The sequence below is a fragment of the Salmo salar genome, chromosome 01, assembly GCF_965601325.2.
Source record: "Salmo salar chromosome 01, fSalSal1, whole genome shotgun sequence".
Lineage (NCBI taxonomy): Eukaryota > Metazoa > Chordata > Actinopteri > Salmoniformes > Salmonidae > Salmo > Salmo salar.
In genome coordinates, this window is record NC_138291.1 from 24,443,445 (window position 1) to 24,456,380 (window position 12,936).

The 12,936-nt window shown below is 44.6% G+C and overlaps 1 protein-coding gene across 1 annotated transcript in view; it reads right to left on the bottom strand.

Annotated features, from left to right (window-relative positions):
- LOC106580093 (fibronectin type III domain-containing protein 5b-like) overlaps positions 1-12,936 on the bottom strand; it is a 46,667-nt gene that overhangs the window by 14,717 nt on the left and 19,014 nt on the right. The window contains exons 2-3 of the mRNA XM_082971481.1: positions 4,056-4,171; positions 1,946-2,147 (exon numbers count right to left, since the gene is read on the bottom strand). Of these exons, the coding sequence (XP_082827607.1) occupies positions 1,946-2,147; positions 4,056-4,171 (318 nt within the window). The remainder of the gene's footprint in view (positions 1-1,945; positions 2,148-4,055; positions 4,172-12,936) is intronic.

A 12,936-nucleotide genomic window follows, 5' to 3' on the forward strand; every position in this document is an offset into this window, starting at 1 on the left:
AAGTGGAGCCCTATCATTATGCGACTGGCTCTGAGTCACACCTGTGGCGGCTAATTTCTGCATTACCAAATGAGGAGAGTTACAAACTTCACACACCAGTGAGAGTTATACTTAAACTACATCTTTAATAATAAGAGTTTTGCAAAAGCCCTTGACTTTCAATGATGCGCTATCTCTAATGAACCATTGAAAAGTGTCTACACAAAAGTACAAAGATCTTTTATAGCCAAGATACACCCCTCTCAACGTACATGACGAACCACAGATACATAGAATGGGTCACAAGGTTAAGTTTTGTATGAACGATATCTATAAAACATAGCAGACAACAACTGCTGTGTCAACAGTTTTCATTGTATAGACCAGTGTCTGGTCCTCCTCCTCCAAACTTGACCCGTCTCTCCCTGGTACGGTATAGAACAGAACCATTAGCTCCATGTTATCTGGAATGCTCTTTAGGCTTTATTACCCAAAGACATCGTAAAGCTCCTCTGTCAGTGCTATCTCATAGAGGACCATCCTCAGTAAGACACACACACATATGTAGACAATGTTCCATTCTGTCCTCCTCGCTTCCTGATATTCTGCATAGCACCAGAGATATGTGAAAGACAAGCCTGACCTCTCCCCTCTCTGGGCCCCAAGTGACTGAGCCCCAGCTAAGGGAAAAGTGCAACTGCCAACATTCATTATCCAAAGGGATACATTCTAATGACAAGTATCTCACATAAGCATATTATGCAAATAAAACATCTTAATTATCTATGTTACCCAACTAATTCTGATTCATCCGCCACACACCTCAACACTACAGTCATTTGTCAAGGTGGCTGCCTGGCTTTACACAGAGAAACAAACACTTCTCAGAGACACGCACAAAACACGCAGCCTCAGCCAGATCCATCTCATCTCAGCCCAGCCATCGCTCACACACTACCACCACTTTCACTGCACAGGGTCTCGTCTCATCTCATTCACCTATATGGATGCAGCTCTGGGAAGGTTGGGGCCCCTGGGGACTGGACGTCAATGTGATGGAGCTGTTTGTAGCATTTTCTGCTAGTTTCTCCTAGCTGAGAATCATGAGAATGTCCCTACTAAGTTACATGCGAGAAGTGTATGTGTGTTAGTGTGTGTGTGCGCGTGTGTGCATGTGTGCGTGCCTACAGCCGTGTGTGCAAACAGCCTATGCCCGTGACTGAGAAGTGTTCCCAGAATCACAAGCCCCTTGCTGTCCTTGCCTCTCTGCTTCCTGTGAGTGTGAGTGAGAAGTGAGTGAAGGAGCGAGGTGGTGAGGGGGTTGAGGAGTGAGTGAAAAAGTGAGGAGGAGAGTGTGAAGGAGCGAGGCGGCGAGGGTGGTGAGTAATGAGTGAAGGAGCGAGGCGGCGAGGGGGGTGAGTAGTGAGTGAAGGAGCGAGGCGGCGAGGGGGGTGAGTAGTGAGTGAAGGAGCGAGGCGGCAAGGGGGGTGAGTAATGAGTGAAGGAGCGAGGCGGCGAGGGGGGTGAGTAGTGTGTGAAGGAGCGAGGCGGCGAGGGGGGTGAGTAGTGAGTGAAGGAGCGAGGCGGCGAGGGGGGTGAGGTAAGGGGTGCCAGCACAAGGCAGGGCCTGTGGGCAGTTGGGATAGACACATCAATACATCATGAAGAGCACCCTGAAGGGTAAGAGTGCTTGATGTTTAAGAGCATTCTGTTGTGGAACTTAATTTCACACTTTGCGTCCCTATTGACTTTAATTAGCCTTTAGGGAATCTGTCATGAGTTGCAAAGAGTCCAACTGCAAGCTGAACTCTAGACATGGTATGTGGAGGCACTGCTGTGCACAGCGTTTTCCTGTTCTTTTTTGGCACTGTACAATAAGGTACAGGAACCCAGAGAAGTACTTTAGACTTAGTTTTTACCTTAGGTACTGTGTGTATTTGCTTGTTGAGTTGGTTGAGATGTTTACCTTTACTCTTGGAGGCCTGTGTCTCGGCGTCCTTTGGCGTGCGGAAGCGCAGGGGTTCGCTGTGTGGACTCATGGGCCCACTCATGCTGATGGACTGCACGTGCACAATGTAGTCGGTCTCCTCCGCCAAGTCCCATAATGCACAGGAGCGGGTGGTGGTGTTCACTTCCTGGATGAAGCGTAGCATGCGCACATCCTTTTTCTGTTGGCACATCATCACAGAGGGGCGTTTAGCGAGCAGTGTAACACAAACATATCCACTGATGTTGAAGAGAAGTCTCACACACAACATTGCATCGTAGTGAACTTCTCACAGATATCACACACTCACTCCCAATAAGTTTAGTTTAGTTTAGTTTATTAGGATCACTATTAGCTACTGCACATGCAGCAGCTACTCTTCCTGGGGCCCACATAAAACATACAAATACATGACAAAGTACAGAACAGTTATAGAAAAGGACATTAAATAAATAATAATATTTTTTTTAAAGTATATAAAAAAATAAGTTATATTTTGAAAAGACGGCAAGAAACAACAAAAATAAGTCGTAGTAGTAGAAGTATGCAGGTACTGTACAGTAATAGTAGACAGAAATAGACTGTGTAGAGAGGAGCTGTATGTGGAGGAGTGGAGAGAGGGAGCAGCAGTCAGGAGATGGGCGGGACCAGGGCTCTCAGTTGGGCTTCTGGGACCAGGAAATCATCTGCCTGATGGGCTAGAATGGAGCCGAACCATTGACTCCATTTCAAAGGTTAAGCCCTGATCTTTGCCTGCATCGAATACCACTACTTCTTAGTAAAGTGTGTGTCCAATATGGATTTGTCATGTTTGTTTAAAATAACCCATGGGAACAGCTTTACTCAGGCCTACTGCTCAATGATTGGATCAACTACTCTCTTTTGTACTATTTCACTTCTGTCACATTTTGGTTGTCAAATATAAAGGTCAAAACATCATTAAGTGTCTCCTAGTCTTTATCCTCTAACCCAGGGGTGTCAATCAAATTTTGCCCCGGGGGCTGCATTTAGTCTTCAACGACATCCGGAGGGCCAAACTCAAAATTGGTTACATTTCCTCGCCATCAAAATTTGCAAGCAATATTTATCTCTATCCATCGTTTATGGAATTTTCAGTGCTCCCTGATTGTCTAGCTTTAATTTCGGTGAACATTAGCTAGCTGAACACACTCAGTGTCACGTCCTGACCAGCAGAGGGCGTAATGGTGTTAGTTTTGGTCAGGATGTGGCAGGGGTTTTGTGTGTGTGAATGGTTGTGTTGGTGATTGGGACTCCCAATTGAAGGCAGGTGTGTTGAGTTGCCTTTGATTGGGAGTCCTATATAGGAGTGTGTGTTTTTCTTTGGGGTTGTGGGTAGTTGTTTGTTCTTGCATTGCGTTTTGTGTGCCTGCAAGACTGTTCCTGTATTGTTGTTGTCCGGTGGATGCTTTACTCCTTTTTTTGGAATTAAAATATGAGTATCCACATACCCGCTGCGCCATGGTCCATTTTTGAAGACAGTTGTTACACTCAGGAAACTTTTATTATCATTTCTAAACAGTTTCAATTTGGTTTTAGTCATTTTAAAGGATATTGAGTTTGTTCCCTTGCGGGTCGGATCTTGCTCATGCGGGTCGGATCTTGCTCATGTTTGACCCCCCTGCTCTAATCCTAACCTACACTTTGCTGTCTCATTGGCCAAGTTATCTACACTGACTGTCATATTGACCACACACCGGTCCATCTGCATTACTATGCTGAACTACAGAGTGTGTGTTCAGAGATGTGCAAAGCAAAGATGTGTGCTGTGCAGGGACTGTGTGTGCCAGGATAAATAATATTGTTTTTCCCTCTTTACATAGCTGTCATCATCCACTGCCGTCGTCGAGGAGACAGGCGCTCTGGCAGGATCGTCCCGACAACATAACGTCCTGTGACACAACGGTTCTGCAAAACAAGCAGCTGGCCGGGGACGCCGCGGAGACATGGTGGGTAACGATTGGTGACAGGTACTAATTAATCTCCTGTTGGCGAGTGTGTGTGTGTTTGAGTGTGTTTGTGTGTGTGGTGTGTGTGAGTGTATCCTCCTCCACGTTGCGCTCTCTCTCACCTGCTGTGTGATGGCGAAGCCGATGACGGGGTCCCCCTCGGGGATGTCCCATGTCACCACGGCAGAGTTGGCCTTCAGAGCCTTGATGGTCACATTGACAGGAGCCGCCAAGCTGTCTGCAAACACACAGAGGGAGAGAGAAAGAGAGAGAGGAGATACACATGAAGCAAATTACATAGACTTTATTACTGTCTAGTGGGTACTGGGTAGAGTGGGTACAGTCATGGGTACATGTATTATTTACACCGCCTCAATAGAGTACTTCAAACAATTCAGAAAATCGTAGAGTTTGGCTAGTCTAGACACTATGGCTACAGATTGGCCATCAGCCTTCCTGAGGTAGTCTAATTGTTCACTACTACTTACCGTGGGAGAGCTGTGGCCTGATTCATTATTCACATCCATTCAGCATAATTATGATTCATAAGAAATGCAACTGCAATCAAATCTAGAGTGGAGCTAGTATTAAGGGGTTGGATTTGAATAGGTTAACATTTAGCATCAGTTGAATATTCAGTGAAATTACACTCAACTCAAAATGGGGTACTGTATAGAGTTGGATGACTTTTTGTTATTCAGTGTAATGATACGTTGTACGTGCTGCCTACCTTGGCAGTTTAATTAGGGCTTATATGATACATGACTTCAAAGTTATGATTTGTTGCTGTGTAATTCATTTTTGTGGTGTGTGTGTGTGTCCTCAGCTATAACCTGAGGAGAGACATGGTAAATTCTATTCTGCGCCGCCCCTACAGATTATATCTACACCTGGTTTTCTGATCAATCTTTAGAATTATTAGGACATGTAAACAGCTTAATCAACATTCCAGGGTGTATTTGTGCCAACACCGGTAACACAAGCCTCCCTCTTATGGGCGAGTGGTGAGTTTGAAAAAACTCAAAGTGTGAAACAATTTTCATATACAAACTGTCCGAACACAGAATCAAACAGGCTTCTCAAAAATGACATGGTCACCGTGGTAGAACGTTTGTTTAGATTGTTGAGTTTATTTAACTCCCATCAGGTAGCCTGACTTCAGATGTGTAAACAGGATTATTAGGGAAATTGTTCTTCTTGCAAAGCATGTAAAAGTTTTAAATGAACTATTATATTAATCTGACTATCCACGAGAATCGTGTTATTGTGTGCATGTAACTGTGCTCTCTGTCTATCTTTCTCTCTTTCTGTCTCAATTCAATTTCAATTCAATTTCAATTTCAATTTAAGGGGCTTTAATGGCATGGGAAACATATGTTTACATTGCCAAAGCAAGTGAAATAGATAATAAACAAAAGAGAAATAAACAAAAAATGTACAGTAAACATTACACTCACAAAAGTTCCAACAGAATAAAGACATTTCAAATGTCATATTCTGTCTATATGCAGTGTTGTAATGACGTATCTCTCTGTCGTGTATGTGAATCCATTAATTTTACAATGATTTTAAATCTATTTGTATTTAGAATTCCATGCTCAGACCTTGATGGCCTATTACCAAAACTCAACTATCGTCTCTTGTATATTTCTAAATCATCTTTATGGAGTCAGATAATTCATGTAGCCCTTTCCTGCAGTCAAATTACGTAGTGGCCTCATGGTTGGAATGTTATTCATATTTTTAATAATTGAATTATTAATAAAAAATAAATGTTTTAATTAAAAGCCGAAAATGTGGTGTTTCTATGTCAAACTTTTTTTTAATGTTTCATTATTCTGTGGTGTAAATAAAGTGTAGTATTGGGATGCAAACTAAACAATTTAATACATTTCTAATCTGTATTTGACATACTACAGGTGTCTTTTTTTAAGCCCATAACCATGTGTGTGAGGTGTATACTTTAGTTTCAAAGTAGATTTGTTTAAGACTACCAAGAAACAGTGTGTGACCCTGATTTAGCCTGCTGCAGTAGACTTTGTTAACATATTAATTGCATAGTCTTATCATGAGTCGCATAGGAGGTAGATATAATATGTATAGATATCAAATATTACCAAAAGTAGTGCACTATAAAGAGAATGGGGTGCCATTTGGGACGTACTCCTCTTGTGTTGTTTGGCCTGCTGTTGACACAAAGAATAACAACAGCTGAGAGGTGGATGCAGTGTGAAGCGCCTTGTTCTAGTGCAGAGCACCAAACACCAACCACCAAAGCTCAGGTGGATGTTTTTACATGTTGGTTTTGGGTCGCTGTTTCTTTTGACTCTAGAGTTTGTTTGTTTGTTTGGGATTCCTAAAAAAAGCTGCAGGGAAGGTCAACTGGGGCAGGCTTGTCGGCTGGCATGCAGGCGGCATCGTAAACTGTGTGACAAATCACAGTCATTATCTCTTTATTAATCATCATGTGGGTTGGTCCCCTTCTTTCCAGGGAATGGCACTGAAGACACACAGCAGCCACCACTAAACCAACTCCCCGGTCTAAATGTGCTGTGACAGACAGTGTTTAGTTCCCAACACCGCCAGCAGGGGGATACATTCATTTCTGTGAGTGTGACACATATCAGTTGTTTGTGCATTCACACGAATGGATGTATGCATATATGCACACACACATGCACGCACATACACATTTGCTTTGTGTATTGTCAGATCTGTGCATGATAACCCAACTAGTGAATGAGTGCTTATGACAGAGCAGGAGAGAGAGAGAGAAAGACAGAAAGACAGGCAGAGAGAGAGAGAAAGAGAGAGAAAGACATGCAGAGAGAGAGAGATAGAGAAATAAACAGAGAGACAGAGAGACAAAAAGACAGGCAGATAGAGAGAAACATAGAGAAACAGAGAGACAGAAAGACAGGCAGAGAGAGAGAGAAACAGAGAGACAGAGAGAAAGAAAGACAGGCAGAGAGAGAGAAAGAGAGAGAGAGAAACAGAGAGACAGAAAGACAGGCAGAGAGAGAGAGAGAGAGAGAGAGAGAGAGAGAGAGAGAGAGAGAGAGAGAAAATAGAGAGACAGAGAGACAGAAAGACAGGCAGAGAGAGAGAGAGAGAAACGGAGAGACAGAAAGACAGGCAGAGAGAGAGAGAGAGAAACGGAGAGACAGAAAGACAGGCAAAGAGAGAGAGAGAGAGAGAGAGAGAGATAGAGAGAAACAGATAAAAAGACAGAGGCCCATGCAGTGAGAAGAAATGTCCTCTGAATGTTTCTCCAGTTTGACATATACTATTTAACCTCTATGCAAAGAGTCCTCCTCACGTCCAATACTTCCAGCCACTGAGTCAGTTTGATCTGATTGTTCTCCGTTCTCCCCCACAAAAGAAGTATATGTGGTGATGTTGAATCAATGTGGAAAACAGATAGGATTTGCAAAAAGTCATCAATGTAAAGGAATTTCGGCATTAGTTGTTAACTAAACCAAATTCACATCAAAATTAGATGTTGAACTGATGCCTGTGCCCAGTGGGTAGGCATGTTAGTGCAGTATATTGAGATGTGTGATTTACAACAGTTAGAATGACACCCTGATTAAAATGACAATTGAACAGGTAAAGAGCAGTGCTGTTTTTTTATGACGTCAATCAAAGTTTGTACCGACAGATGTAACCAATTGAATAGCATATCATTATAGAATGTGCATAAAATGCATTCTCCAATTGCAACGTCTGCCTAGGCCCACACATATTATCTCAAGAAAATGTTCTATTTTTAACACCCTCAAACACCAGGTTAGGCATAGGCTACCTCATTTAAAAATAGGCAAATAGGCCATCATCACTGTCAATTGCGAATGACAATTATTCTTGTTTTAGTAGTGAAACGTCCAAACTGCTTCTCCATGACAATCATTTGATTGTTCTCAATCCCTTTAATGGACATTTAGATATTCTTGAATGACTGTTGTGTGAGCCAATTAGAACAGATGGTGTTAACAAACTACTAGCCTTTCTTGTATTTTGTTTCAATCAAAGCATATTTCCTGCCTAGAGGTGTGCTCTGTTGAGTTTTAGCGCATGTGATTTAAAAAAAAAAGACTATTCAGCTTCAGCTAACCATCCTTAAAGGTGTTTGTGGTGTCACAGTAACAGTAGGCCTACTATGCTATGGTAATGTATTCCGTTCTGTTATGTAACATGCAAATGAATTGATCTTGCCAGACATTGATTCAGCTTTGATCTAACTTTACTAAACAAGCAACATGGTGAGAAGTGACAATCTTTTATTTGAAATAATAAAATTATGAGTAGGAAGGACTAGGTAACAGATCTTGATGAGATTTTCAGCGATTGGAGAGTAGTTTGTGGTAATGAAAGGACAATGCCAGTACCACGCAATGATGTTAAAGAAGTTGAACCAGCTTGTGGTGCTGAAGGATAGCTCTACCCATTCGGCCAGTTCAGAAACGAACAACAATCATTTGCAGTAGGCCTATAGACTACGACTACATGGTATAGCTATTTGTAGGCTACAGCCTAATGTAAATACCTATAGCTTAATATCATTGTACTGTTTGCGACAAGAGCTTTATTGCTATTAGGCATTTCATTGTATTGGGAAATCGGATACCTAGTCAGTAGCACAATTGAACGCATTCAACCGAAATGTGTGTTCTGCGTTTAACCCAACCCTTCTGAATCAGAGATGTGCTGGGGGCTGCCTTAACCAAGGTCCACGTCACCAGTGCCCAGAGAGCAGTTTTTGTTGCTTAACTGCCTTGCTCATGGGCAGACAAGCAGATATTTCCACCATGCCGGCTCGGAGATTCAAACCAGCGACCTTTCGGTGTCACGACTTCCGCCGAAGTTGGTCCCTCTCCTAGTTCGGGCGGCGTTCGGCGGTCGATGTCACCGGCCTTCTACCCATCGTCGATCCACCTTTCATTTTCCATTGGTTTTGTCTTCCCTCACACCTGGTTTCAATTCCATCAATTCCATGTTGTGTATTTAACCCTCTGTTCCCCCCATGTCCTTGTCCGGGATTGTTTCTTGTAGTGCTTGTGTACGTTATGCTGGTGGATACCGGGTTTTGTTTGACCCATTCATTGATTGTTCTGTTTATGGTGGTTTTCATGTTTATTAAACGACACCGTTGTAAATCAGTTTTCCTTCTCCTGCGCCTGACTTCTCTGCCACCAGTACGCACCTTGTTACAGAATTCTGGACCAAACCTATGGAGTCAGCAGGAGCAGGTACCCCGGGTATAGGGGTGGAGGAGCGCGTCCGGGAGCACGCAGCAATGCTCCACCATCTTGGCACTGCCATGGACCGCGTTGTCCAGACAATGGACCGCTGGGAGAGACAGGTAGTTCTCCCATCACCTCCACCAGCACAAACGGGGTCTCCACTAAGCACTCCTCCTTTTCCTGGTCCCAGTGGGATTCGCCTCTCCCTGCCCCAGGAATACGATGGGACGACTGCGAACTGCCAGGGGTTCCTATTACAACTGGACTTGTACCTGGCAACCGTCCACCCGGCTCCTTCGGGCCGTGAGAGGGTGTCCGCCCTCATCTCGTACCTCCCCGGGAAAGCCCTGGAGTGGGCCAACGCCATGTGGAGAGAGGGAAATGCGGCGTTGGACCAATTTGAGGAGTTCACCCGCCGCTTCCGGGCAGTCTTCGACCACCCGCCCGAGGGTAGAGCGGCGGATGAGCGCCTCTTCCATCTGGGGCAGGGGATGAGGAGCGCACAGGAGTTCGCCTTGGAGTTTTGGACCCTGGCTGCCAGCGCGGGATGGAACGACAGGGCCCTGATTGAGCAGTATCGCTGCAGTCTGCGCGAGGAAGTCCGTCGGGAGTTGGCCTGCAGAGACACCACCCTCACGTTCGACCAGCTGGTGGACCTGTCCATCCAGCTGGACAACCTGCTGGCTACCCGCGGATGTTGAGATCGGGGTTTGTTGGTTCCATCCCCACGCACCCCCTCTCCGATACCCATGGAGCTGAGAGGGGCGGTGCGCAGGGAGACCGGAGGGGGTTCCAGCTTGTGCACCATCTGTGGCCACAGAGGTCACACTGCCGGTCGGTGACGGGTTGGTTCCTCTAGGTATCGAGGCAGCAGGCAGGGCGCTCTGGCGTCACCCCAGGTGAGCCGGCACCATTCTCACCCAGAATCCTCTGTAGCACATATGTTTGTGTATGTCACTTTCCCTGAGTTTTCCCCGCATTCCCAGCATAAGGCGCTCGCCGATTCAGGCGTGGCTGGGAATTTTATTGATAGAGCACTCGCCCATAGTTTAGGGATCCCCATTGTTCCCGAGGCTGTGCCCTTCCTGTTCACGCCTTAGATAGTCGACCATTAGGGTCAAGGTTGATTAGGGAGGTCACCGCTCCTCTGGGCGTGGTGATGCAGGGGGGTCACAAGGAGAGAATTAGTATTTTCCTTATTGACTCTCCTGCGTTTCCCGTGGTGCTAGGCCTACCCTGGTTAGCTTGTCATAACCCCACTGTTTCTTGGCCACAGATGGCTCTCACAGGGTGGTCGTGAGAGTGCTCGGGAGGTGTTTAGGGGTTTCTGTTGGTGCTACTACGGTGGAGAGTCCAGACCAGGTCTCCACCATGCGCATTCCCCCTGAATATGCCGATTTGGCTCTCGCCTTCTCCAAAAAGAAGGCGACTCAATTACCACCCCTTCGACAGGGCGATTGTGCAATAAATCTCCTGGTAGATGCTGCACTTCCCAGAAGTCACGTGTATCCCCTCTCACAGGCGGAGACGGAGGCTATGGAAACATATGTCTCCGAATCCCTGCGTCAGGGGTACATTCGGTCCTCCACTTCACCCGCCTCCTCGAGTTTCTTTTTTGTGAAGAAGAAGGAGGGAGGTCTGCACCTATGTATTGACTATCGGGGTCTGAACCAGATCACTGTGAGGTATAGTTACCCGCTACTGCTCATAGCCACAGCGATTGAGTCATTTTACATTTACATTTTAGTCATTTAGCAGACGCTCTTATCCAGAGCGACTTACAGCAGTGAATTCATGCATTTCATTTCATGCATTTTTGTACTGGCCCCCCGTGGGAATCAAACCCACAACCCTGGCGTTGCACACACCATGCTCTACCAACTGAGCCACAGTCAATGCACGGGGCGTGCTTCTTCACCAAAATTAAATAACATTTATTTAGAATTTATTTGAATACATTTTTCAGAAATAGTTTTACCAGCTCTGTGCAATAGTGTATTCTCAAATACATCCCTGGTAAAGAAAAATGTAGATATTATATTATAGAATTAGGCATAATGATTATTTTAAAAAAATATATATATTTCACCTTTATTTAACCAGGTAGGCTAGTTGAGAACAAGTTCTCATTTACAACTGCGACCTGGCCAAGATAAAGCAAAGCAGTGCGACACAAACAACAACACAGAGTTACACATGGAATAACATGGAATAAACAATAAACAAGCCAATAACACAATAAACAAGTCAATAATACAGTAGAAAAAAAGAAAGTCTATATACTGTGTGTGCAAATGGCGTGAGGAGGTAAGGCAATAAATAGGCCATAGTAGCGAAGAATTACAATTTAGCAGATTAACACTGGAGTGATAAACGAGCAGATGATGATGTGCAAGTAGAGATACTGGTGTGCAAGAGCAGAAAAGTAAATAAAAACAGTATGGGGATGAGGTTGGTAGATTGGGTGGGCTATTTACAGATGGACTACATACAGCTGCAGCGATCGGTTAGCTGCTCAGTTAGCTTATGTTTAAAGTTGGTGAGGGAAATATAAGTCTCCAGCTTCAGCAATGTTTGCAATTCGTTCCAGTCACTGGCAGCAGAGAATTGGAAGGAAAGGCAGCCAAATGAGGTGTTGGCTTTGGGGATGACCAGTGAGATATACCTGCTGGAGTGAGTGCTACGGGTGGGTGTTGTTATTGTGACCAGTGAGCTGAGATAAGGCGGAGCTTTACCTAGCATAGACTTAAAGATGACCTGGAGCCAGTGGGTCTGGCGATGAATATCTAGCGAGGGCCAGCCGACTAGAGCATACAGGTCGCAGTGGTGGGTAGTATAAGGTGGTTTGGTAACAAAGCTAGATTGCAGGAAAAAGCTGTATGACCCCCCCTCCATTCTCACGTACTTCTTGCCTCCTCTAAAGTAATGGGTGCATGACGCTCCTGTATGTGTGTGCGTGTGTGTGCATGCTTGTGAGGGAGCACTAGCAAGTCTTTGTTAGATTCATCAGAGTGACAGGCAGTAGTGTGTGGAGCGCTGGGCTGTGTCATGGGGGTGACAGTGTTCAGGGGGTGACAGCTCACTAACATCTCCCTTCATTACAGAGCACTGCTCGAGGGTGGCTGAAGTCTTTCAAACACAAGTACTGCAGACTTCCAAGGACAGGGGGATGTAGAAGAGCAAGGCTGTATGTTTGGCCATAAGCATCTGCCTCTGATTACAAAATTCCAATCCAGCGATAGAAAGTTGCTTTGAGATTTTTGTTTTAAGCCTATCCCAAACCATAACCCAAACTTTATCCCAAACCATATCCCAAACCTTAACCCAAACCTTAACCCAAACCTTAACCCAAACCTTATCCCAAACCTTAACCCAAACCTTATCCAAAACCTTAACCCAAACCTTAACCCAAACCTTAACCCAAACCCAAACCTTAACCCAAACCTTAACCCAAACCTTAACCCAAACCTTATCCCTTACCTTAACCCAAACCTTAACCTAAACCTTAACCCAAACCTTATCCCAAACCTTAACCATTACCTTAAACCAAACCTTAACCCAAACCTTAACCATTCAGAGTTAATGCCTAAACGTAGCACTATCCTTAAAAATGTGGACGTAATGCCTAAACTTAACCTTAAACACTTTTACATTCAGCATTTAAAACAAATTTGAAATTTGACGTTTGAGAAACATGGATGAACTTCTAATTCTGACGTGATACTGTGAGAGCTAGTTGTAATTCTTAGCCAGAAAGTAT